The 20,768-nt window shown below is 38.6% G+C and overlaps 1 protein-coding gene across 1 annotated transcript in view; it reads left to right on the top strand.

The window, feature by feature from the left end:
- The window catches only part of LOC120570059 (receptor tyrosine-protein kinase erbB-4-like), a 378,351-nt gene that overhangs the window by 300,969 nt on the left and 56,614 nt on the right, over nt 1–20,768 (top strand). Inside the window, 5 exon segments of the mRNA XM_039818287.1 lie at nt 2,281–2,325; nt 4,867–4,999; nt 7,225–7,347; nt 9,714–9,812; nt 14,364–14,549. Coding sequence (XP_039674221.1) covers nt 2,281–2,325; nt 4,867–4,999; nt 7,225–7,347; nt 9,714–9,812; nt 14,364–14,549 — 586 coding nt within the window.

Below are 20,768 nucleotides of genomic sequence, written 5' to 3'. Positions count from 1 at the left end.
AACTTATAACAAACATGATTTGAATCAGTAACTTCAGTGTTACATTCAGTGTTGATGGCATTCCGAAGATTTGAGATTTATTTATTTGAAATAGGGACAGTGCATATTAATGAACATTTATGTAACTATATAAGATTATAGCCAGTGTCTAATTTACATTACATTTTTAGTCCCATTTGCAGGTTAATGTTAAAATAACAAGTTCCAACACAATAAATCAATAAGAAAAATAACAGTAAAAGAGTACAATTAACAAACAGACAAACAATAAATGTTGCTCAATGTACATGTCGGAGTTCTGTGTTGCTTTACTAAACCGTTGATAATTAGTGTGTATGTGTGCTATCAGCACTAGCATAATACTTCATCATACTTTGCCAAAAATGTACATGGTTTGTAACAAAATAAATACAGGAAACGTTTCATTAACTATGGTCATTACATAACACATAGCCCTTACCCTAACCCCAGTCCTGTTTTAAACCTACATTTCCTGACCCAAACCCTAAGACCTGGTCACTCCAGCTTTTAAAACTGCTCCACAAAAGAGGCATTGTTGACAATCAGTCATGAGACAGAAGTTGATGGTACAAATGCGTCTATTGAATAAACTGTTAACTTATTGCTTGGTTGGCCATTGTATAGCAGTACCATGTTACGGCTGAGCTCATCAGCCACTGTAGCTCACTAACTAGCCCTGCAAGCTGTCACTACATCAACCAGCTTCCAGCACCACCTATTTCACAAGAACACTCCATTGACGTTCCCTGTGCCACTTTGTGGAGTGACTGAGTACGAACAGAATATTCTTACTGAATATCCTCATTTGTAATTGCATTTGGCTTTCATGTACATAGTGGTTTATACTGTAAAAGCATAGTCAGAAATATATTTCATTTCACTATCCACGTTCTGTAAAACTATAATCCAACATCTTGCAAGATAAGAGAGATGAATAGAGAGGCAAAGCAAGAAATGAGAGAGAAGATGGGAATAATGAAAGTGAGTGGAGTCAGTGAAGTACCTTGCCACTCTCCACTGCTCACTAGCCACTGATCGCTCAATGTAATATTCAACGAAGGTTGGTGAGACATCATTTTTTAACTCCACAGGGAGTTTATGTCACTTCCTTGTGTGTTTCTCCTCTTCTGAGCGACAGCCTCCAGCTCGCTCGAGCATAACAATGTAGTCGTAAATGAAAAAACACCAGGCTGACACTTTGTCACAGGTATAGCTTCATAAGCAGATCCGCCTCTCAAAAAAAAAAAAAAAAAGCCGGGGGAGGGAAAGGAAAAGGGAGAGACAAAGAAGGAAATAGTCAGGGATGAAACCACTATTCCTTACTTCTAAACATTGAAAAGGAGAGCTTCCAAATTTTGAAGCGAGTAGTAAGACTGTTGCACCACTAGTGCACAGTACACATGGGAGATTTAAAACATCAACACACGAGGACTGGTAACATTTCCAGCAGAAATCTTTGCTTTGCATCAGAAGCCAATATAACTTTAATCTGTCACCCATGTGGACACACTGAAAATGAACCTCTAGGATACAGTTGGGACTCATACATGCTACACACACACACACACACACACACACACACACACACACACACACACACACACACACACACACACACACACACACAGACATTGTATGTCTTAACAGACAGCAATAAAGGGGTGTAGTGGACTGATAAGAGAAATCAATAGATTTTGGGTTATCTGGCTTAGCTTATAGTCAGGAATATGACCAGCACACTAGTCCATACTTTGATATATCAAAACAGAAACAAAGTACTGCGGTTTCATTCAGTTAGAATGCATTCAGATTTACTGTTGCAATGCATATGCTTTTCAGGACAGTTTCCCTTTTTCTATCAGTGTCACTGTAAGTTACTGTACAGTCAGCTATAAACCATTTACCACAGAAAAACTCCTAACAAAGAAAGTATAGTATTTTTCTCTAAAGTGTAATTGGAAATTGTGTTTCCTAGTACATATTAAATGATACAAATATGAATCGTATTATCTATTGTTATATCCCTAATGTGCACAGGCTGAGATAATGCAGTAAGGATGTCTAAAAAAAACTTAATTTAAGTCAGTATTTCATTATCAAGCAAACAAAGTAGAAAAAGGCCACTGAGGGCATGTGTGAAAATTTAATATACTGTTGTGGGATCAGCTGCTAAACTCCCTACACTGCCTCATCATTCTCAGATATATGGCAAACTATGAATGTTGTTTGTTTACTTGTCCTTTATTTGTTTACTTATAGGTGCATTGGACCAAGACTGCAAGACTGTATTGGCTGGATGGACAGGTACAAAAAATCTGTGTATTGCCTTTCATGGAAACACCCCTACACAGTAGCACGCACATACACACACGCACGCACAGAAATCACAGTAAGCACAGTAAGCAAAGTCTTTGATTAATGGCTAGCTCTAAGGCCCAAAATCCCTGTGTGTGTCCGTAATGCCTCTCTGGGAATGCATGCTTGTGTTTGTGTGTGTATGTGCACAAGCAATTTCCCTGGTTCTTGATAAATTGATAGCACTTTTAGCTTTTGTTCTGAGGCTATTAGAAAGGGGGGGACAAAATGCTGCAGTTAACAGAAAATGGATTCAAGATTTCATAAGAGAAACAGTTTGGCATCGAGTGCCATTGAGAATTGTTGGGTGGCGTTTGGGGGATGATTTAAAAAAAAAAAAAAAAAAAAAAAAGCTGATTGAGTACAAAACCAACTGGTGGGTATTTAGCACAACACTGCTGTCAAAAAAAAATGAAAAAAAAACAGAGTCATGCAGGACATGACATGCAATGGTAAAAGACAATGTGTGACTTAAAACTCAGACCATCAGACTGGGAAAATGTAAACACATGTAGACCATTTAGCAGCAGAGCAGGCAGCGTCAGAAGAAAGAGCCATACAGTTAGATACATAGACAGACAAACTATTAACCTTTAAGGAAGTATTTACTAGTACATAGTCAGTCCTGAACCTTTTACTGAGGCCAATAGATGCTGAAGAAGATACCTATAATTTCAAAAAAAACATTCACGCCTTCTAGAGATCTGCTCGGAATCTAACCTTTTCCTATTTGGGACACTGCCAACAGGATGAAGGGGGACTTCATCAGATGGGGAAATGTAGCTATCAGCTGACCTGGTGAACAGATCAGCCCTTATCAGGTCTCTGATAGCTGTGGCTAGGATATAGCAGTAGACGCCCAGCTAACCCCAGGCTTAGCTCCTTGCTCTAAGGTGTCACAAATCTTGTAAATCTCTTACCGGTTTGAGGTATTGGTTTTTGAGCAGGACTGAAAGTGGCTTATCAGAAATACATGATTACACTAAGCCTTCAAAGGCCATCGTTCCACCTGGCATCTTGTGTAGGGATTGTGCGTATATCTGATTAGGCTGGATTAATCACTTCTTGTCACTTACTCATGTAATATTTAGTCGGATAAAACGGACGAGTAATACCTCATCTAACATGTTCCCATTTAGCAGTATCGTTCCCATTTCACAATTCAAAAATTTTCACATCAGCTGTCTGATATCACTGTGTTCCCTGATTGGCTCCTTGTACATGCAGTTTTAGAGTCGGATGGTTGTAATGGTGGAGAAACATTGCATTTAATGTGGTCCAGTGCATCGCTAACCATGTGAAAGGGTGGCTTGCTTGGTGACCTTTAGAACTGTATGTGTTGACTACATCATATTATACATGGGTTTCACCTGATCACAAAGGGGACCAGTTAGTCCAGTCTGTTGGAAAGACATGTACTGTATATGAAGCGTGTGGATTGCAATATGCAACAACCTTTGTTGTTGACTGATAAGTTATTATTGAAGAGTGCAAGAAACTTTGTAGAATTATTTATTTTTTTCGGTTATATTTGTTAAATATGAAGCTACAACAAGAAGACGCTTACACTTGCCTAGCAGCAGCACTACCTCTAAACCTGACTATTTACCACTATATATCATGTTTGTTCAACCTGTACAAAAATGTCTTGACCAAGTGTAGTGACTTCCTGAAGTCTCTTGTTGTCGCCATGAACTGGATGATTTTACATTTCTGTGTATATTCAGATGAAACAAAGGAGATACTTTGTAAGCTTTAGGTGGGCTATTGGACTGCTTACCCCATGCTGGCCCTAGCTTCATATGTAGTGGACAGATATGAGAGTGGTATTGATCTTCTCATCTAAAGCTCTGCAAGAAAGAAAAGAAGTGTATTTTGATTTTGATGATCGATTTTTTTACAAAATATGTAATGGTGTATGTGTCTAAATGACCTCCTTTTATTTTTTTTTACAGCTTTTTATAGTTAGTTATCAATACTGACATACGGTATCTACAGTAAGCTCATATTGGCCAAGATATCCGACCAGCAGATTTGTTAGTTGAGCTACTTCTCAACAGCTCTTTACCATCACACATTATAAGTCCTGAAAAAAAAGGGATTTTCTCCCTGTGCAAGCCTAAGAAAGAGATGGGGAAGATACAGAGTTCTTTACTTCCCATGAAGTCGGCTGAATGTGATAACATACCCCCCCCTCCCCTCCGCTCCCCTCATTTATGTAGCAACAGTTTGAAAATTATTGAGAGGCTTTATTTCAAATGTGTGGTGCTGAGAATTCACTTTGATGGTTATTTCCATGTTTTTGATCTCTGCCTCGATTTTAATGAGAGGGCATGGAGGGATATTTGTTATCAGATGAAGCTTAGTGGAAAAAGCAGACAAAAACTGAAGGTGAATGGGTTTCACATGGCATGTCATGATCTCTCTCCTCCTGGAGATAATGTTTCATGCTTTCTCATTGCCTGAATGCTCTTCTGTCTTCATCATCAGAACCCCTCTGATCGCAGCAGGGGTGATCGGCGGCCTCTTCTTGGTGGTGATCATGGTGCTGAGCGTAGCTGTGTCCGTGCGCCGGAAGAACATTAAGAAGAAGAGAGCCCTTCGTCGCTTCCTGGAGACAGAGGTGAGTAGGGCAGCAGATGAAAAAAGTGAGAAGGGAGAAACTGCTGCCTGTAGCACTGGGAGATAATGTTGTCAGAAGACTGCATGACGGTGACAGTTGTATGACACTTTCCTTACAGTCTAAATCTTTAATATTTTATCATATTGGCATAATAACTTTGCCATAGCTTAGTCTTTACAGACTAAAGTGTTAAAAACAAAGTGAAGAAATAGGAAGTCAGAAGAAATTTAAAGGAAATTATTAAAAGGGTAGAAAAGATAAGTAGATTGTTTTCAGTAAGGGTGGCATAATTATCTTTGACATATGTGCGTGTGTTGTGTGTGTGTGTGTGTGTGTGTGTAGCAGTGGGAGTGGGTGTGCATTCATAGAACATACTGTACAAAATAAGAGAAAGAGAGAGAAAAGAGAATGAGACTTCATGTCTCGAGGGTTTTCAGACTGCGGATGTGGAGAAAATGTCAGAAATTCAGAGGCTCAGGTGTTGACTTTGCCATAGTATACTTGAGAGGACACTTCTGTTCGGATGAAGTAAGGGACCATACCATTAGAAGAGGAGAAAGCACTTACTTTGTATTAGAACAAAAAGAGCACATCATCTAATGCACTTGTGTGTCCATAGTGAGAATAGGGTCTGGTTTTGCCGCTTTCTCTCTCTCTTCAGAGCACACAAGTAGGCCTATCTGTGAAGTGTCTTCGCTGATCTTCTATCTTCTTCTATAATGACAAAATAGCACTGATATGGCTTATCATCATACTTACACTTCCCTCACCTATGGTAGTTACCTTCTACATCACATCATAAAGCTAATATAGACTATGTTAAAAACAGCACTAGGAAGAAGCCTGCTGTCTTTCTTAATGTAAAAGTTGAAATTGCGGCAAACAATGTTAAATGTTATTTGCCAAAACTGGTGCATTTTAACTCAGAAGGAAGTATTTAATAACAAAATATTAAGAAACTACCCTTTTAAAGAGCAATCCGTGGAGCTTGGCGGAAATACTGCAGTGGTATCGCACTTGTGTATGTAAAGAATTTCACTTTTAATCAATTCTACGATGCCTAAACCATCTAAATCACTTTTCACAATCCATCATGATTAGTTTATGCTATTAATGCATTGATGTTTTCTTATCCTTCTGTTGCCAGTAAAGTGGTAAAATTAACATAGCAAGTAAATAGTTGTAGTGTGTGACTACACACTGTTGGTTTCAGCACTGCCTCGTAGAGGGAGAAGGTGGACAGCTCCAATGTGTTGTACTTTGACTGCTGCTCAGCCGCAACAACAGTTACAGCAACACTAATGCTGGACAGCTCTATGCACAGTGGACTAGCATGCAGGAGTGTGCGTGCGTGCGTGCGTGTGTGTGTGGATGGGTCATTTTTAAGACATCTGTATTGTCTTGTGTGTGTTTATGTGTGCATGTGTTTTTGTGTGTTCCACCCTGCAAAAGCTGATTTGTTATTCCATTTAAATGAAGAATGGCTTTTGTTTTTAATCAAATGGTAACCATGAGCCAGAGGGACAGAAGCTGCCGACCACAGCCAGGCTGATTTACACTCGCGCTCTGTTTTCCTCTCTCTGCCCACCCTCCCTCTCTAATCTTCCACTCTTTTTCTAATTCTCCTTATATCGCTCCCTCTCTTATGCTTTTGCCTCCTCTGACTAATTCCGCCGCTTGCTTCTCCATCGCTGTCTTGTTGTTGTTTCTGCCACAGTTTCTCTCCCACTCCACATCTTCCCTCCCTCCCTCCCTCCCCTCATGTAATCTTTCTTCCACTCTTGCTGTTAAATCTGTTTATTCCTCCACTTGAGGAGTAATGAGACAACAAAAGTGTCAACCCCTTTTCAGGCTCCGCAATTATCCACCTCCCCCACCTCTTTCTGTCGCTCTTCGTCCACCTATCTCCATCCCCCTCTTCTGTTCACATATTAAATCTCTCACTTGTGATATTGAAATTGTAATGGCACTCACTTGGAAAAATGTCATAGTAATCTTACTGTCACATGAAGTAGTGGGCAGTTGCTTATTGGGTATTTTGCCGCACAATTTATGATGAGATTAACAGGTTTCAAAGCAATTACAACTTTGATTAGATAGAGTAAATATTGCGTTCAAATTGTACTATTTTAAGAAATGATTTTTTGAAAAACTTTGATTTCGAGTAACTCCATGGTAATTACCAAATGATTGAATGACTTTTGTGTTACTGGATGTGTTTTTAGCTGGTGGAACCTTTAACACCCAGTGGAACAGCACCCAACCAAGCCCAGCTTCGCATCCTGAAAGAGACAGAACTAAAAAGGGTCAAGATCCTCGGCTCGGGGGCCTTTGGGACTGTTTATAAGGTAAAATACACACACAAATAATAGTAGCTGTTTGCATGCGTTTCACTTGGTGCTTGGACAAATGAACAGTGTTATGCATGAACATGCTTGAACGTGCTCATGTTTTTCCTGAATTTAAGGTATCCATTTTGCAACTAATGAATGTGAACACACACACACACACACACACACACACACACACACACACACACACACACACACACACACACACACAAGTTCATTTTTTGGGACTGTGAACTGAGTTTAAAATTCAAAATGGTGTGCAGTGTGAACTTGCACAACACTGCAAATAAATGAATATACTCCTCAAGTTGAGATCATGATGTGAGATCTTAAAAAAAGAGGATGACAAGAGAGACGAATTGCAGGATCATTAATGACAGGAAATGAGATGGAAGGCTGGAGGCAGCGGATGAAAAGAATAAGTAATAGCAGACACTGAGACCCCTGGGCTTACAGCGAAATAAGAGGTAGCTGAGGTCACCAGCAGTGTGATGATGGGTTGGGGAGAGGTAAAGAAAGACACAGCTGAAATTAGAAAGAACATACTTTCTCACTGAAATCATAATTTGGTCATTTTGTAGATCCATCCATTGACATTATACTGTAGCACGTGTCTGGGTCAGAGGTATGTGACAAGGAGCGCAGATGTCTTTTTCCAAAGCAACATCTTGCATTTCCCTGGGGAATCTCCCGGCAACTCGTAGGCATGTAAGAATATATTGTCCGTTCAGGGTCTCATAGGTGAGCACTAAGACCTAGAGCCCTGCAAGCCCATCGGGGCCCGACAGGCTAAGGCAAAAGACGTACCACAACGCGATTTGGGGAAGCCTGTGTGTGATTGTGTGTGTGTGTGTGTGTGTGTGTGTGTGCCTGTGAGTGATAGGATATGCATAAGTTTAAAAATGCATTTTTTTTAATATATGTAATTATTTTACTTTATTTTTAGTTTCTTGAATAGGGTTCATAGTGAGCAGTTTTATGTTATGTCATGTTTGACTAATTTCAACCCCTAATGGTAACAGCTAAATTGCACGGTTCATTGCTGTTTGAATAAAATTATGTGCATTGAACAGGTCTCGGTTTGGTTTAAATTGATTTGTATGAGCTATAGTAGTCTACCTACCCACAGGGGTGCTGCAGAAATTTGGGGTCTGTACTTAATACTATGATATGCAATGTGTTAACAGTTGGATTTTCAAATAATTTATTTAAATAATTAAGTTATTATTTGCACGGTGATATCCACATAGTCTGGAAATATAAGTATGGAAAAGTATGGAATTTTGAAATGGAAAATGTGTAGGAACCCTTTTACTAGCATATGCACAATGACGCACATGTAGGCACCCAAGCACGCAGGTGTGCTGCATGCAAGCCAGCAGGAAGACAAAGAACAGGTGAAAATGATGCAGAGGAGAGTTATTTATGTAAACCTAACTTCCGTTTACCTCAGAGATTGACCAGGTTAGGTACATAAAAGCAGGGCATTATGATGTCCCTTGGTTTCATACTATTTCCGAGTTGGAGGCAGTAACTTAACAAGAAATACAAGAAGCACCTTCAAATGTGGGGTAAAATGATTTAGGTTTCAGAATATTATCAAAATTCTGCTTTGCAAATGTTTTGAGGAATGAGTATTTCGTTAGGAATAAAATGCATTTTGGAATGCACAAAATGGATTTAGGTGAGAAACACTGAATCTAACTATGTTATATGATAACTTCACAGGATAGCTTTAACTGGTAAGCAATAAGTCAATTTTACCATCCTTTTCAACATAACATATCCTGAATGTAGTTCATTTAAGAATAAAACAGCAATTAATTCTGCTGAATAATATTCATCTACACAAGTAAGTGCAAGTAGAAAGATTGAGTTTCAAAGGAAGGCATCACATTGAAATTGCAGCTGATGGTCTGGGATGATCAGGAGCTGCTGTCACTGGGGAGATGTAGTCACATCAGGGCATAACAAAGGTTGGACACAGTTGGAACATTTGGTTCAAGTTGAGAGGCTCTTGATTTCTCTCCTCTTTTAAATGCTTTGACCACTTTGGCAGCTGCTGAATCACTTGAATCCCACCTGAAATTAGATACTTCAAAATGATTAAATAGTTTTCCCCAAGTCATTTTGAAGGACAAAATCACCGATAATCATACAGCATACAGAACATTCTAATACTCTGCCAGTGAGAATATGGAAGATGGTTAAGAAGTAAAATTCTAGGTGAAAATTCCTCATTGTATTAATTGAGATGCCTCTTGTTCAAAAAGACATCTTTCTTTTGATGTTGGTGAGTAGTATTTTGTAACTTTGCATTCAGTGTAACGACTCATCATCTGTTTGTGTGTGTGTTTCTTTAGGGTATTTGGGTCCCAGAAGGTGAAACAGTGAAGATTCCTGTAGCCATTAAAATCCTAAATGAGGCCACGGGACCCAAGGCTAACGTGGAGTTCATGGACGTGAGTATCTTGAAAACTTGAAAATAAAACAGAAACAATAATTAACAGTTTTTTCTAGTTCTCCATCAGCTTTAGTTATATTTAGTTTTATTAAAGCATTTCAAGCTATGTTTGGTTAGGTCAGTCCAGCAGATATAACATATTCCTATGTTGGGATAGGACCATCTTAAATCAGAAGATTAAAAACACTTCTCAATCATAAAAAAAAAAAAAAAAGTTACTTACTTATGTCAGCTCCATTGGTGATATGAAGCTATTAAGAACCAAGTTTAAACCCCATAGACACCAGAATAGAAACCATCAGTGGCCCCTTGGACCCTAACATACACCCACATACACACCAGGCCACAGGCTCTCAGCACAGTGCACGAGGCCCCATTTATAAAACATTCATAGCTCGGCTCATTTCAAACGGAAAAGTGGAGAAGAAAAATCTAAATTATCACCCTATGATGATGCAATGCAGATGAAATAACCTCCATCAACACGCGTACACATGCAGACGCAGGCACACACACATTTAAAGCGACCCAATTGCACTCATGTTTTGCACTTCGTTTGACGGTCTAAGAGGGAGAGTTTTTAGTTGTTAGCAATTCTATTTTTATCAGGACTACTTTGATGAATATCCTGCGTGTGTTTAATTTAATGCTTTATGCACTTTGAGGGCTTGTCTGACAGTCAAAGAAGCAGATATCAGCAATGAAAGAACATATAGGGAGACAAAAGAGGGTGATATGGGGCTTTACTATATATAGAGGGATAGAGATGTAAAACTCTAAATGTTACATATTCATGTTCTAGCAAAAGAAAAAAACATGCATTTTCATGAATGCATGTCTGTGTGTGTGTGTGTGTGTGTGTGTGTGTGCGAGCGTACCATGACACAAAGCCAGCTAAACTCCCCCACCCCCCTATTCAACACTCCCTCAGATGGGTTGTGTAAAAATTTGCGTATCTAAGGATGCTTATTTACAGTTTTGGGGAAAAGAGGAAAAATCACAAATAAATTTTTTCCCCAATAATTTTTTTCCACAATTATTGGAGACAGATAAACCAAACTAAAACTAATAATACAAATGTCAAGATTCAAACACATATACAGAGCACGTGTTGATGTTTGGTCTATTCATTTTGTGTTTCTCCCAGTATTTTCTCGTGATACCTCACTTCATATTCACCCTGTTCCACAGTATTCCTCTATTGACGGCTCAGCAGCTGGGGGCTTAACGTCTGCTCTGGGGAGCATTAGTGGTAGTTACAGAGGGAAAGGAGAGTACCATTCATTTACTTTACCCGTCCATATTTTCTCAGCCGGACTGGGAATTCTGACCGGTGACCTTCTAGCTGCCGGCCACACTCACTTGTCACTGACTGTTTGAAGAATGTCACCAAGGATTGATTGTCCTTTAGTGTGTGTGTGTGTGTGTGTGTGTGTGTGTGTGTGTGTGTGTGTGTGTGTGTGTGTGTGTGTGTGTGTGTGTGTGTGTGTGTGTGTGTGTGTGTGTTTCACCCACTACCTGTGGAGCCATTACAGGAGTGAAGCTTCTCCTTTTAAACAGCAACAAAATGCCAATACCGCCTCCCTGCTGTCAGTGCCTAACAAGGGTGCAGGGTGTCAGTACCCAGAAAGGTTGCCATGCATGTACAGTATGTGTATGTAATCCTAGTAGTGGCTACAGGCAGACAGGGTATGCTAGTATGCAATTCCTTTTGAAAGCCAAAATCCTCGAGGCTTGTTTTTTACTGAAGCAGGATAAACCCGTATGGTCTGTCCTTGGAAATTGCATTCAGTGATGCTGTTTCCCCTGTGTATAAATAAGAGTATCTCCTGTTCTTATCATCAATGTTTTTTGCTCAGTAATTATTCTACAGGATTATCAAACATCACTTGAGTACAATAAATGCGTACAGTATATTTATAAACTATGATAATAGACAGTATGTGTAAAGCACCTTTCGAAACAAAGTTACACAATGCTTTGCAGAAAAAGGGTACATCAATATCCTTGAGATTATTTTGTTCTACTTACACAACATACACAATAATTTGAAAATAACCTCAACGTTTGTTATGTGTATTGAATAAAGATGGATTTCAAGAGAACAAGGGTCTACCTATTTAACAAATGTAATGATATTACTCAAGAAAATGAAATGCATATCTCCAATGTAGATTGGTTAGAGCAAGAAGGGTGAGTGCTTTTTGCCGTACAGCAATTTTCAGGTTTTTAGTTTTAATATAACTCTGAAGACATGTAAAACATTTTATTTCATTTTAAAGTATTACTTGAACAACAATGAAAATTCATGTTGTATTATGTTTAAATTTGGTTGTAATTGAGTTCAACAGGATAATGAGAAATGACCAGTGGGGAGTGAAAACTTTCAGAAGGCAGTGTACAAAGAAACTCCAAACACAAGCAAAGGCCTTTTGTGTTTTGTTTAATATCTACTTTTTCTCACTGGATGTTTATGCCTTAACAGTACTAGTCCATACTCCTATATACCCACACACAAACAGCACAGACATACTCCCTACTTGATAAATGTTTAATATGTTAACATAATTCCATTTACTATGGAATTATTTCCATAATTATTATTTCCGCCATACGTATGTGCTGATACGGATTCAGGCAAATCAAACTAAATGGAATAGAGTTTGACTCAGTCTTAAAGCTGCAGGAGGTAGAATAAAAAAAAAATAAGGGACATGCACACACATCTACATTTGCAGAACAGCCAATAGGAACGCTCCCTCCTTCTGAAATGACCTGTGACTGGCCAAAGTCTCTGATCACGGGCTATATTTTCTAAAAGAGAAGTCTAGTTTTCTCTCAGAACACTTGACAATTGCTGAAATATTATTTTGAAATAAGGTAATTGCCCAATGACCACCAAAAAACTGCCTACCACAGCTTTAAGTATACATAAAAAGCAGTCAATTTTGTAGTCAACAAGTCAAGAATTTGAATTTTTTTTATTTACCTACCTTTTTCTGTAGATTTGAATCTGCAAAACTAACAGGCTATTGTATTTTAATGTGTGAAACTCTGAAAATGTACCATAGGATGTTATTGGAGTTATCTATTCGTAGACCTGAGCTCACAGATTTTAATCTATGTAACGTGATCCTCTCATCATCCACAAGAGTTAAAACATCTCAGGAAACACTGCATTTATAGGGTAACCCTAGAGTGGCCCAGATTTAGTTGAAAGGGATAGTGTCCATCATCCTTACTGTTCTGAATATACTGCCAGCACGTGAGCAGGGATCTGATTATGCAAGCGTTGTGATACATGAGCCATATACTTTAAATCCTAGACTGTGTTGTGGTAGTATCTCTCTGTCAGTGTTCAGTGGACCTCTACACACTGTGTTTTTGTCTCTCTTCAACGCACACACAACCATTGCCACATACGTTGTCTATTCTTGCTGCACAGCTATCCATCTCATGATGAATCGTCACATTAACCCATAACCCCTGTAGTCACAGTGCTTTGTTGGGTAGTTGCATACTTTAACAGAATAGATTAAGGTTTACATTTGTCTTTGATAGTGTTTCTGTATCATGTGAATAAGCTGCATGTTTGTATGATGCTACAATCATATGCAATATTGCAAACTAACATAATGTTTGCTCTTGTTCTAAAAATGCCGCACATAAAGGTGATGAAACTTCAGGCAAGTTCAAAGCTCTATAAATAATGTACTGGAGCAGCTTCTTCTATATAGATATTTTCTATACAGTAGCATATTCTCTAATTGCAACCAACTGGAAAGACACAACTCGTACTGCATGTTGTATCAAACAACAGTGACAAATGATTTACATGAATGTCACCTATGTGTATTAGCCACGTTTTTAGTCTACTACAAAGCGTGCTGACAGTCTTGTGATGCAGTGAGTCACTTTGATGTTGAAGTTATGAATGAAAGTCTACTGTATCTGTGGAACCTTGCTGCTTGCTTCAAGATAAACTTCAGCCTTAAACAGAATAAGGGATCATATGGTCTTTGACAGTTCAGTCTACACTTGTAAACACGATACATTCTCTGCCAGTGGGTTAAGTCTTTGAACTTTTGTGCTAGCATTTGTCTTCTGACACAAACCGGTAGACTATCTGTTTGGGCACATTATAACACATTATGTATATGGTACTTCTCTGCACATAGATCAATTTTCTTGTTCTAAATATGCAAACAGAAACACATCCTAGTTAGTTATTGACAAGTCATCAAGAAAGAAGCCTATGGGCATTGTGTAACAGGATCTTAAGGGTCCATGTACTTCTTTAGCCAAATAATGAATAGCACAGTGGTGCCTAGGTTTGGAACAAAATGTCTAAGTAAAACATGTACATAGCACTATCTAACATCACAATAATGACATCTGACCACAGTGATGTATTTTCTGTTTTGATAAAACAGTTGGCTGCTGCCTAAAGTGAGCAACACTGAATCGGTTGACACATTATTTCAGACCAGTCAACCTCTACGCCCAACCCTTTTCCCCACATGCCTGAGTGTATATCTTTCTCATTCAGGAGGCCCTGATCATGGCGAGCATGGAGCACCCCCACCTGGTCCGCCTGCTGGGCGTCTGCCTGAGTCCCACCATCCAGCTGGTCACACAACTGATGCCTCATGGGTGTCTGCTCGACTATGTCCACGAGCACAAGGACAACATCGGATCCCAGCTGTTGCTCAATTGGTGTGTCCAGATTGCCAAGGTAAGAACGTAAAAGGTTGCTTTATTAGCTGTTTTACTCGCTGTACGATTGATTGGTTTGGTGATTGGCTGATTGCTTGGTTGGATATTTGGCAGGCTGGTAGAAAAGTAGAGGGTTGTTTTTAGTATTGATAGACAATTATGTTAGCTGAACAGTTTGTTCATCAGTGGATCGTCTTCACTGATTTCTGCTTTGTTTGCTACTCTGGCTGTTGCACCAAATATCTGAATCAATCATACGTGAAGATTTGGACAGATGGAGAGCAATTGAACCCTTAGTGGATCTCTACTGCAGACTGTGGATCCACTGCTTTATATTTCATGGTTATATTATAACACTTTTCTGGTGTCACCTTTGACTGTTGTTCCATGACCTTTTGTACTGATCCATCTACTGTGATTGCTATGCTCCTATAACACATCCTTTTCTCTCGGTTTCTAGTGAGAAAAGTTATTTCTCTTTTCTAACTGCTGTTGTTCACGTATTTATTATACTTTGAATTCCTCTCACTCTTATATTTGTGTTGGATTTTCGCATGCTGCAATGCATCCTTTTGAAATCTTCCTGTAAAAGTCCTTGTGTTTGCTTTGGATTACATGTAAACACAAATCGACTAAACCACCCATATGCCCTTTTATAACATATAACAGCTAGAGGCCAAGTGAATTACTTCATTGCTTCCAGAGTGAAAAGTAGATGCGGATATTTGGTAAAGTGTCCGTGAGAGTGTGCTGGTGTGTGTAGAGAATTCAACAGCAGACAGCGGCACCCCTTGCCACCTTCTCTGGAGAACATAAGTAAATAATTCAAAGCCCTGCTTGACTTTGGTAGGGGAAGTGTAGGGAGCCTAGTGTTACAGGATCATGGTTGTAGGAGTGCATTATAATTTGTTCTAATCAATTTGTCAATATTAATAGGTAACAGATTCATTTTTTAATGATCTCCCTTTCTCTGGCTCTCCCTAACACACAAATTACTACAAAGTTAAATCAACATCAACCCTAACAACACAAGTATTATGAGCATACACATTTTTTATTATTTTATTTATTAATTATCTATGTATTCATAGCAGGGCTATTGCAGTACACTTTATGTATATAATTGTGATATAATTATAATTCTGCACATAAATGCTGCATTTGACACACACACAGAGCAAAGTAATTGGTTAAAAAAGCCAAAAGAAGCAGAATGTAAAGGACTTAGCAGTTGCTGTAGTCCCGGATTTAAAATCTTAGACAAATATATCTGTCACCATTTCTGGCTAAATCAGAGGCATGCAGTACTCCAGTGAGTTTTTTTTTTTTATACCACTGGCGATTAGAAAAAACACTAATTCTTGCCACACTGACAGATTTCCCATGCTGTGCAACACAAATATTTTCATGGTATGAAATTAATCACACAAATTACTTTGTGGAAAAAGGATGTAGATCGGCTATATATACATAAATAAATATATGCCTGCTGTGAACAGTTTTATTTATAAAGAGTAGAGTAGATATGATGATGTATTATTTACCACTGTTATTCTGTGTCTCAAGTGTGTATTATTTAGTGTTTTCAATAATTGGCCACGGCTCCTTGGGACTCATATAGCTGTCAGGGGCCATGGTTAATAAGGTGCCCACATATGGGTTCATGCAAACACAAAGTGTCCTACACATTGTATTTGTCTAAATATTGCTAACAAGGTAAATTGGGACCACAATCAACATTCCCACATGTAGTGCCCATAATATCTTATCCCAGATTTGAGTCAAACATCTTTCCTGCCGATTATTTCATTATCTTTATCATGGATGTGTGCATCCAGTACTGGAGGGGTTTACGGGGTTCTTAAGGCACTTGCAACTGACAGGGCTCCACTCTCTAAGGCAACATCCCTGTGGCCCTCCCTCTCTGTCATGGCCTCCATCACTGCCATAGATTATTAATGGGACGATCTGCCATGAGAGTCATACTAATGAGCAGATTCATTAGAGCTACTACGCATGCAGGGCTCTGATGCCATGGAATGTTTTTTGTTTTTTGGGTCTGATTTTTCTTTTCCTGTTTTATCTTTCCATATCCCCCCACTATAATCTACTATATCACTTTCTCCTCATTATGTCTGCTTGCTTTTAAATCTCCTCCTCGTTCAACCACTCTTTGGTCTTCTTGTTCATACACTATAAAGTGTAGTGTTGCTACAATGGCAGATGTTTGACTCTGGACACTACTACAATACTAAAAATGATATATAAAAAATATGATTCCCCTGCAATACCGTGGTAAGAAAAAGGAAAACGCCGAACAATTTGTTGTTCATTTGATCTGGACAACTTCCTCAAGAAGCCTAATACTAAATTATCAACAACTTTAGAGGAAGTGAAATCCACATATACATGGTTATCTGTTAAATGTTGTAGAGATGTCTTTGTATCACTTTTAATTTCTGATATAAATAGGAGTACCAAAATACCACAGCATCTGCTGATATCCCACTAACACAACAAAAGAGACAGAAAGAGGGGAGATGATATCATATAATGAGCCCATACCACTCTGGTAACAATACATATTTCCTCTTTAATATATTACTCTACTAAGTCAACAAGCATTCATATGCTATTGGCATGTTTTGATTGATTTGATTTATTTATTAGCACAAAATAATGATAATAGTGAGAATAACGAGTTAACATAAATTCATTTAAACGGCATAAATTATTTTAATGCGTGATTAACCCTTGAGCGTTCTGTGATCTAGGGCTCCGGCCGCTCAGTAGTTTGGGAAACCAGGAAGTGATGCAGCAGTAATGTTGTAGATGGCTAGCAGAAACAAACCTCTTAGAGCAGAAATGAATAAACAAAATGGTCTTTTGAATGGCATGTTCAGTTTCAAAGCCCTTCCAGATGGTTCTCTCAACAAGACTAAAGTTATTTGCATATACTGTCGATGTGAATTGAGTTACCACCGTACGTTGAGTCTCAAATACCAGTTGCTGGCCAAGCACCTCCAACCCTATACGAGAGTAAAGTGGCACTCCAAATTGTGTTAGTATTACCAAGTAATGTTACATTTAGATCAATATGCCCATCTGTTGTTGCTTGATGCGCTTGATGGGAGTTTGCCACATTATAATTTCAGCATATTTTTTGAGCATACAGTACCTTTGAGGTAATTCTGAAGAATATTCTAGACAGTATTTGTCATTGTTTTGGATTGTTGCTTTATAATTAACATTTGCATAAAGCAAGCATATATGTCTGCTCGCATGTTGATGAGTGCATTAAACACTTAAAAATATCCCTGTTAAAGTACATTTGGAACAGATTAACTAATAGATTAAATATTTTACTCGATTAACAGCCCTAAAATTACCCTTAACTGATAACTTCAAATTTGAATTCAACTAATTAGTTTCAAAACAGTGACTCATTATCCTGTGACAAAGAGTCACACAGATAAGAAAATTTATATGAACCTAGATAATATTACAAGAAACTAAGAACTACAAGAAAATAACTAAGACTAAACCTTACTTACTGTATATGCCAGTTCTAAGAATATCTAACAAAGTGTTTTTCAGCTGTTTAAACACTGACAGGGACTGACATGGGCACTGTTGTTCTACAATATGGGTCCTAGTGCTTGTGGCTGGCTGTGGCTCAGGAGGTAGAGCGGTCGTCTATCTAGCCCCTGCCTGCAGTCTACATGTCGAAGTGTCCTTGGGGAAGCTACTGAACCCCAAGTTGCTCCCGATGCTGCGCCATCGGTGGGCAAATGTGCTTTATTGTTTATCTGATGAGCAGATGGTATGGAAGCCTCGGCTACCAGTGTATGAATGTGTGTGTTAATGGGGTGAATTATGCCTGTAGTGTGGAGCCCTTTGAGTGGCCATTAAGACTTGAAAAGTGCTATATAAATGCAGTCCATATTTTACACAAAATTTACTGATGCAGGTTGTAATAAGACAAATATTTCCAGATAAATTTAGGCAAGCTTTTAATCCTATGGATGGCTTTATAAACAAATTCCTATATTTGCATCCTATTGATGTCAAATACAGATAAAGTTTTAATTTCATGAAAAAATTAAGAAAGATGGCTGCCTGAAGCTACAAAAAGCAGCAACTCTAACATATTGTTTATGAAGAAGAAAGTGGCTTGATTGATGTGAAACTGAAAGCAGATTATCAGTTTTTAAAAAGAAGGCAATAAGACAGTGTTTAGTTCAACAGAAAAGAGTAATGCTAGTCAGAATCAGTTTCATCTGAAGTTTAACATGCTTAATGTGAAAACACTGGTGATAATGGTTATTGCAGTTATATTCTTAATTCTAGTATGAAAATCGGACTGTTGCTGTAAGGCACTGTAGTGACAGACGCCAAAAGATACAGAAGAAGGGAAATTATATCATAGGCTGCATTCCCACAGGTTGTACATAACAGTGATGGTTGCCATCGCGATTCATATTCTTGTTAAATTTTTAGTGTGAGCAACACCACGCGTTCTGCCTTTGAAGGAGAACTTGGTGTTCGACTACCTGTGAGACTTGTTAAAACATGACGTATCGTAACCACATCAATAGAACACCACCAGTTAAACAACCTCATATACACCTCAACAAATTACTCTGTACACAAATGTTTGTCGAATTTACTATAAAATCTCCTACCCTCCTCTCCAACATTACTGCTTTGGATTTCCTCCAAGTCAGGTGTGTGTGTGTGTGTGTGTGTGTGTGTGTGTGTGTGTGTGTGTGTGTGTGTGTGTGTGTGTGTGTGTGTGTGTGTGTGTGTGTGTGTGTGTGTGTGTGTGTGTGTGTGTGTGTGTGTGTGTGTGTGTGTGTGTGTGTGTGTGTGTGTGTGTGGTAAGAGGGCCCCACAGTGTGTATCTCAGGGTCATTTCTCTGTGTAAACCAGACTAGGCAAACATCCTCTCTCCAACTCATTACATACATCCCCAGGGTTCTGATGAAAACTCAGTTCACTCCTATTCCCATTCTACTCTGTCTCCTCTCCCTCTCCCGTCTCTCTCTGATGTATTATATTTTTCAGTATGTGATTCTCTTATTTTTGTTTCTCTCAGTCTCTCTCTGAACATTAATGTAAGAAGGATATACTTTAGGTTCCCAGAGATGCTCATTTTAGTACTCCATCTTTTGTTAGGGCAAATATTGTGCTATCACTATACTCATGTCAGTAATAAGGCATGACTCAACGTATATGGACCGCTGCAATAAGCCACCCACTGGCCGAATATTGAATTTTTCCCTTTTTTTCACTTTTGAGAACCCTGTTTGTATGACCAACCTCTACCAGTGCTACTTGTTTATGCTGAAAAAAGTTTGACAAAGACTTATATTGTGCTGTAAGGCAGGAAGGCCTGTTGAGTCTTGTTTGGATATATTCAGGGAATATACTTACTATGTTTTGTATCTAAACGGGACATTGTTTGTGTTTTGTTGACATATCCGGCCAAGAGTAAAATATGTACAAACTTCCAGATTAACATTTCCACTGGGACACCATTTTTCAAGGGCACCAGCTAGCTCAGGGCAACTAAGGTATGCCTTTAAATGTGATTACCTTGACAAATTCAAATTACAGCAAGTTTTTTTGCCAATCAAGGAATGATGATTTAGGACACATTTCCCCTGGTGCAGGAACAAGGAATGTCCTCATTTCAAAATAATAATTGTTCAAAAAAACAATGTTGAAATTCTTGTCACATAAATTGCATTAGGTTGTACAAAACTGCTTTGTGTTAAGATGAATGTGTTAAACAGGAAAGTAAGTGAAAACATCAAGTTATTCCAGTGATTACTATCCCATGTCTATTGAACCCCCCAAAATGTTTTATTTATTTATTTAATATTTTTTTCTGTTTTGATGCAGAACACCCATGTTGGTGTGACTCCCAACCAACTTTTACTTACCAAACTCTCCTTCCTCTTTCTTTTCCTTGTGTCTTGTATAAAACCCTTAAATTGCATTCAGATGTTTGATTCCAACCAGCACTGACGAATAGCACTCCTGCTCCAAGGCTGCATGTTAACATACAGAGCGAGAGGCAGATCACAGGCGTCAAGCCTTTGATGCTACCAACCCTTAGAAATGTCAACAAGTGTCTGCCTATCTCCCTTCCCCTCGCTCTAACTGTGTCCCTGTCTTTCATTTCCAAACTAATTAATTCTGATGCTTTTTTATGGTGGTCTTTCATGACTGC

Source organism: Perca fluviatilis, chromosome 12 (genome assembly GCF_010015445.1).
Source record: "Perca fluviatilis chromosome 12, GENO_Pfluv_1.0, whole genome shotgun sequence".
In the NCBI taxonomy this organism is placed as follows: Eukaryota; Metazoa; Chordata; class Actinopteri; order Perciformes; family Percidae; genus Perca; species Perca fluviatilis.
The sequence above is the reverse complement of the archived record's forward strand: the minus strand, read 5'-3'. Positions and strand labels throughout refer to the sequence as shown.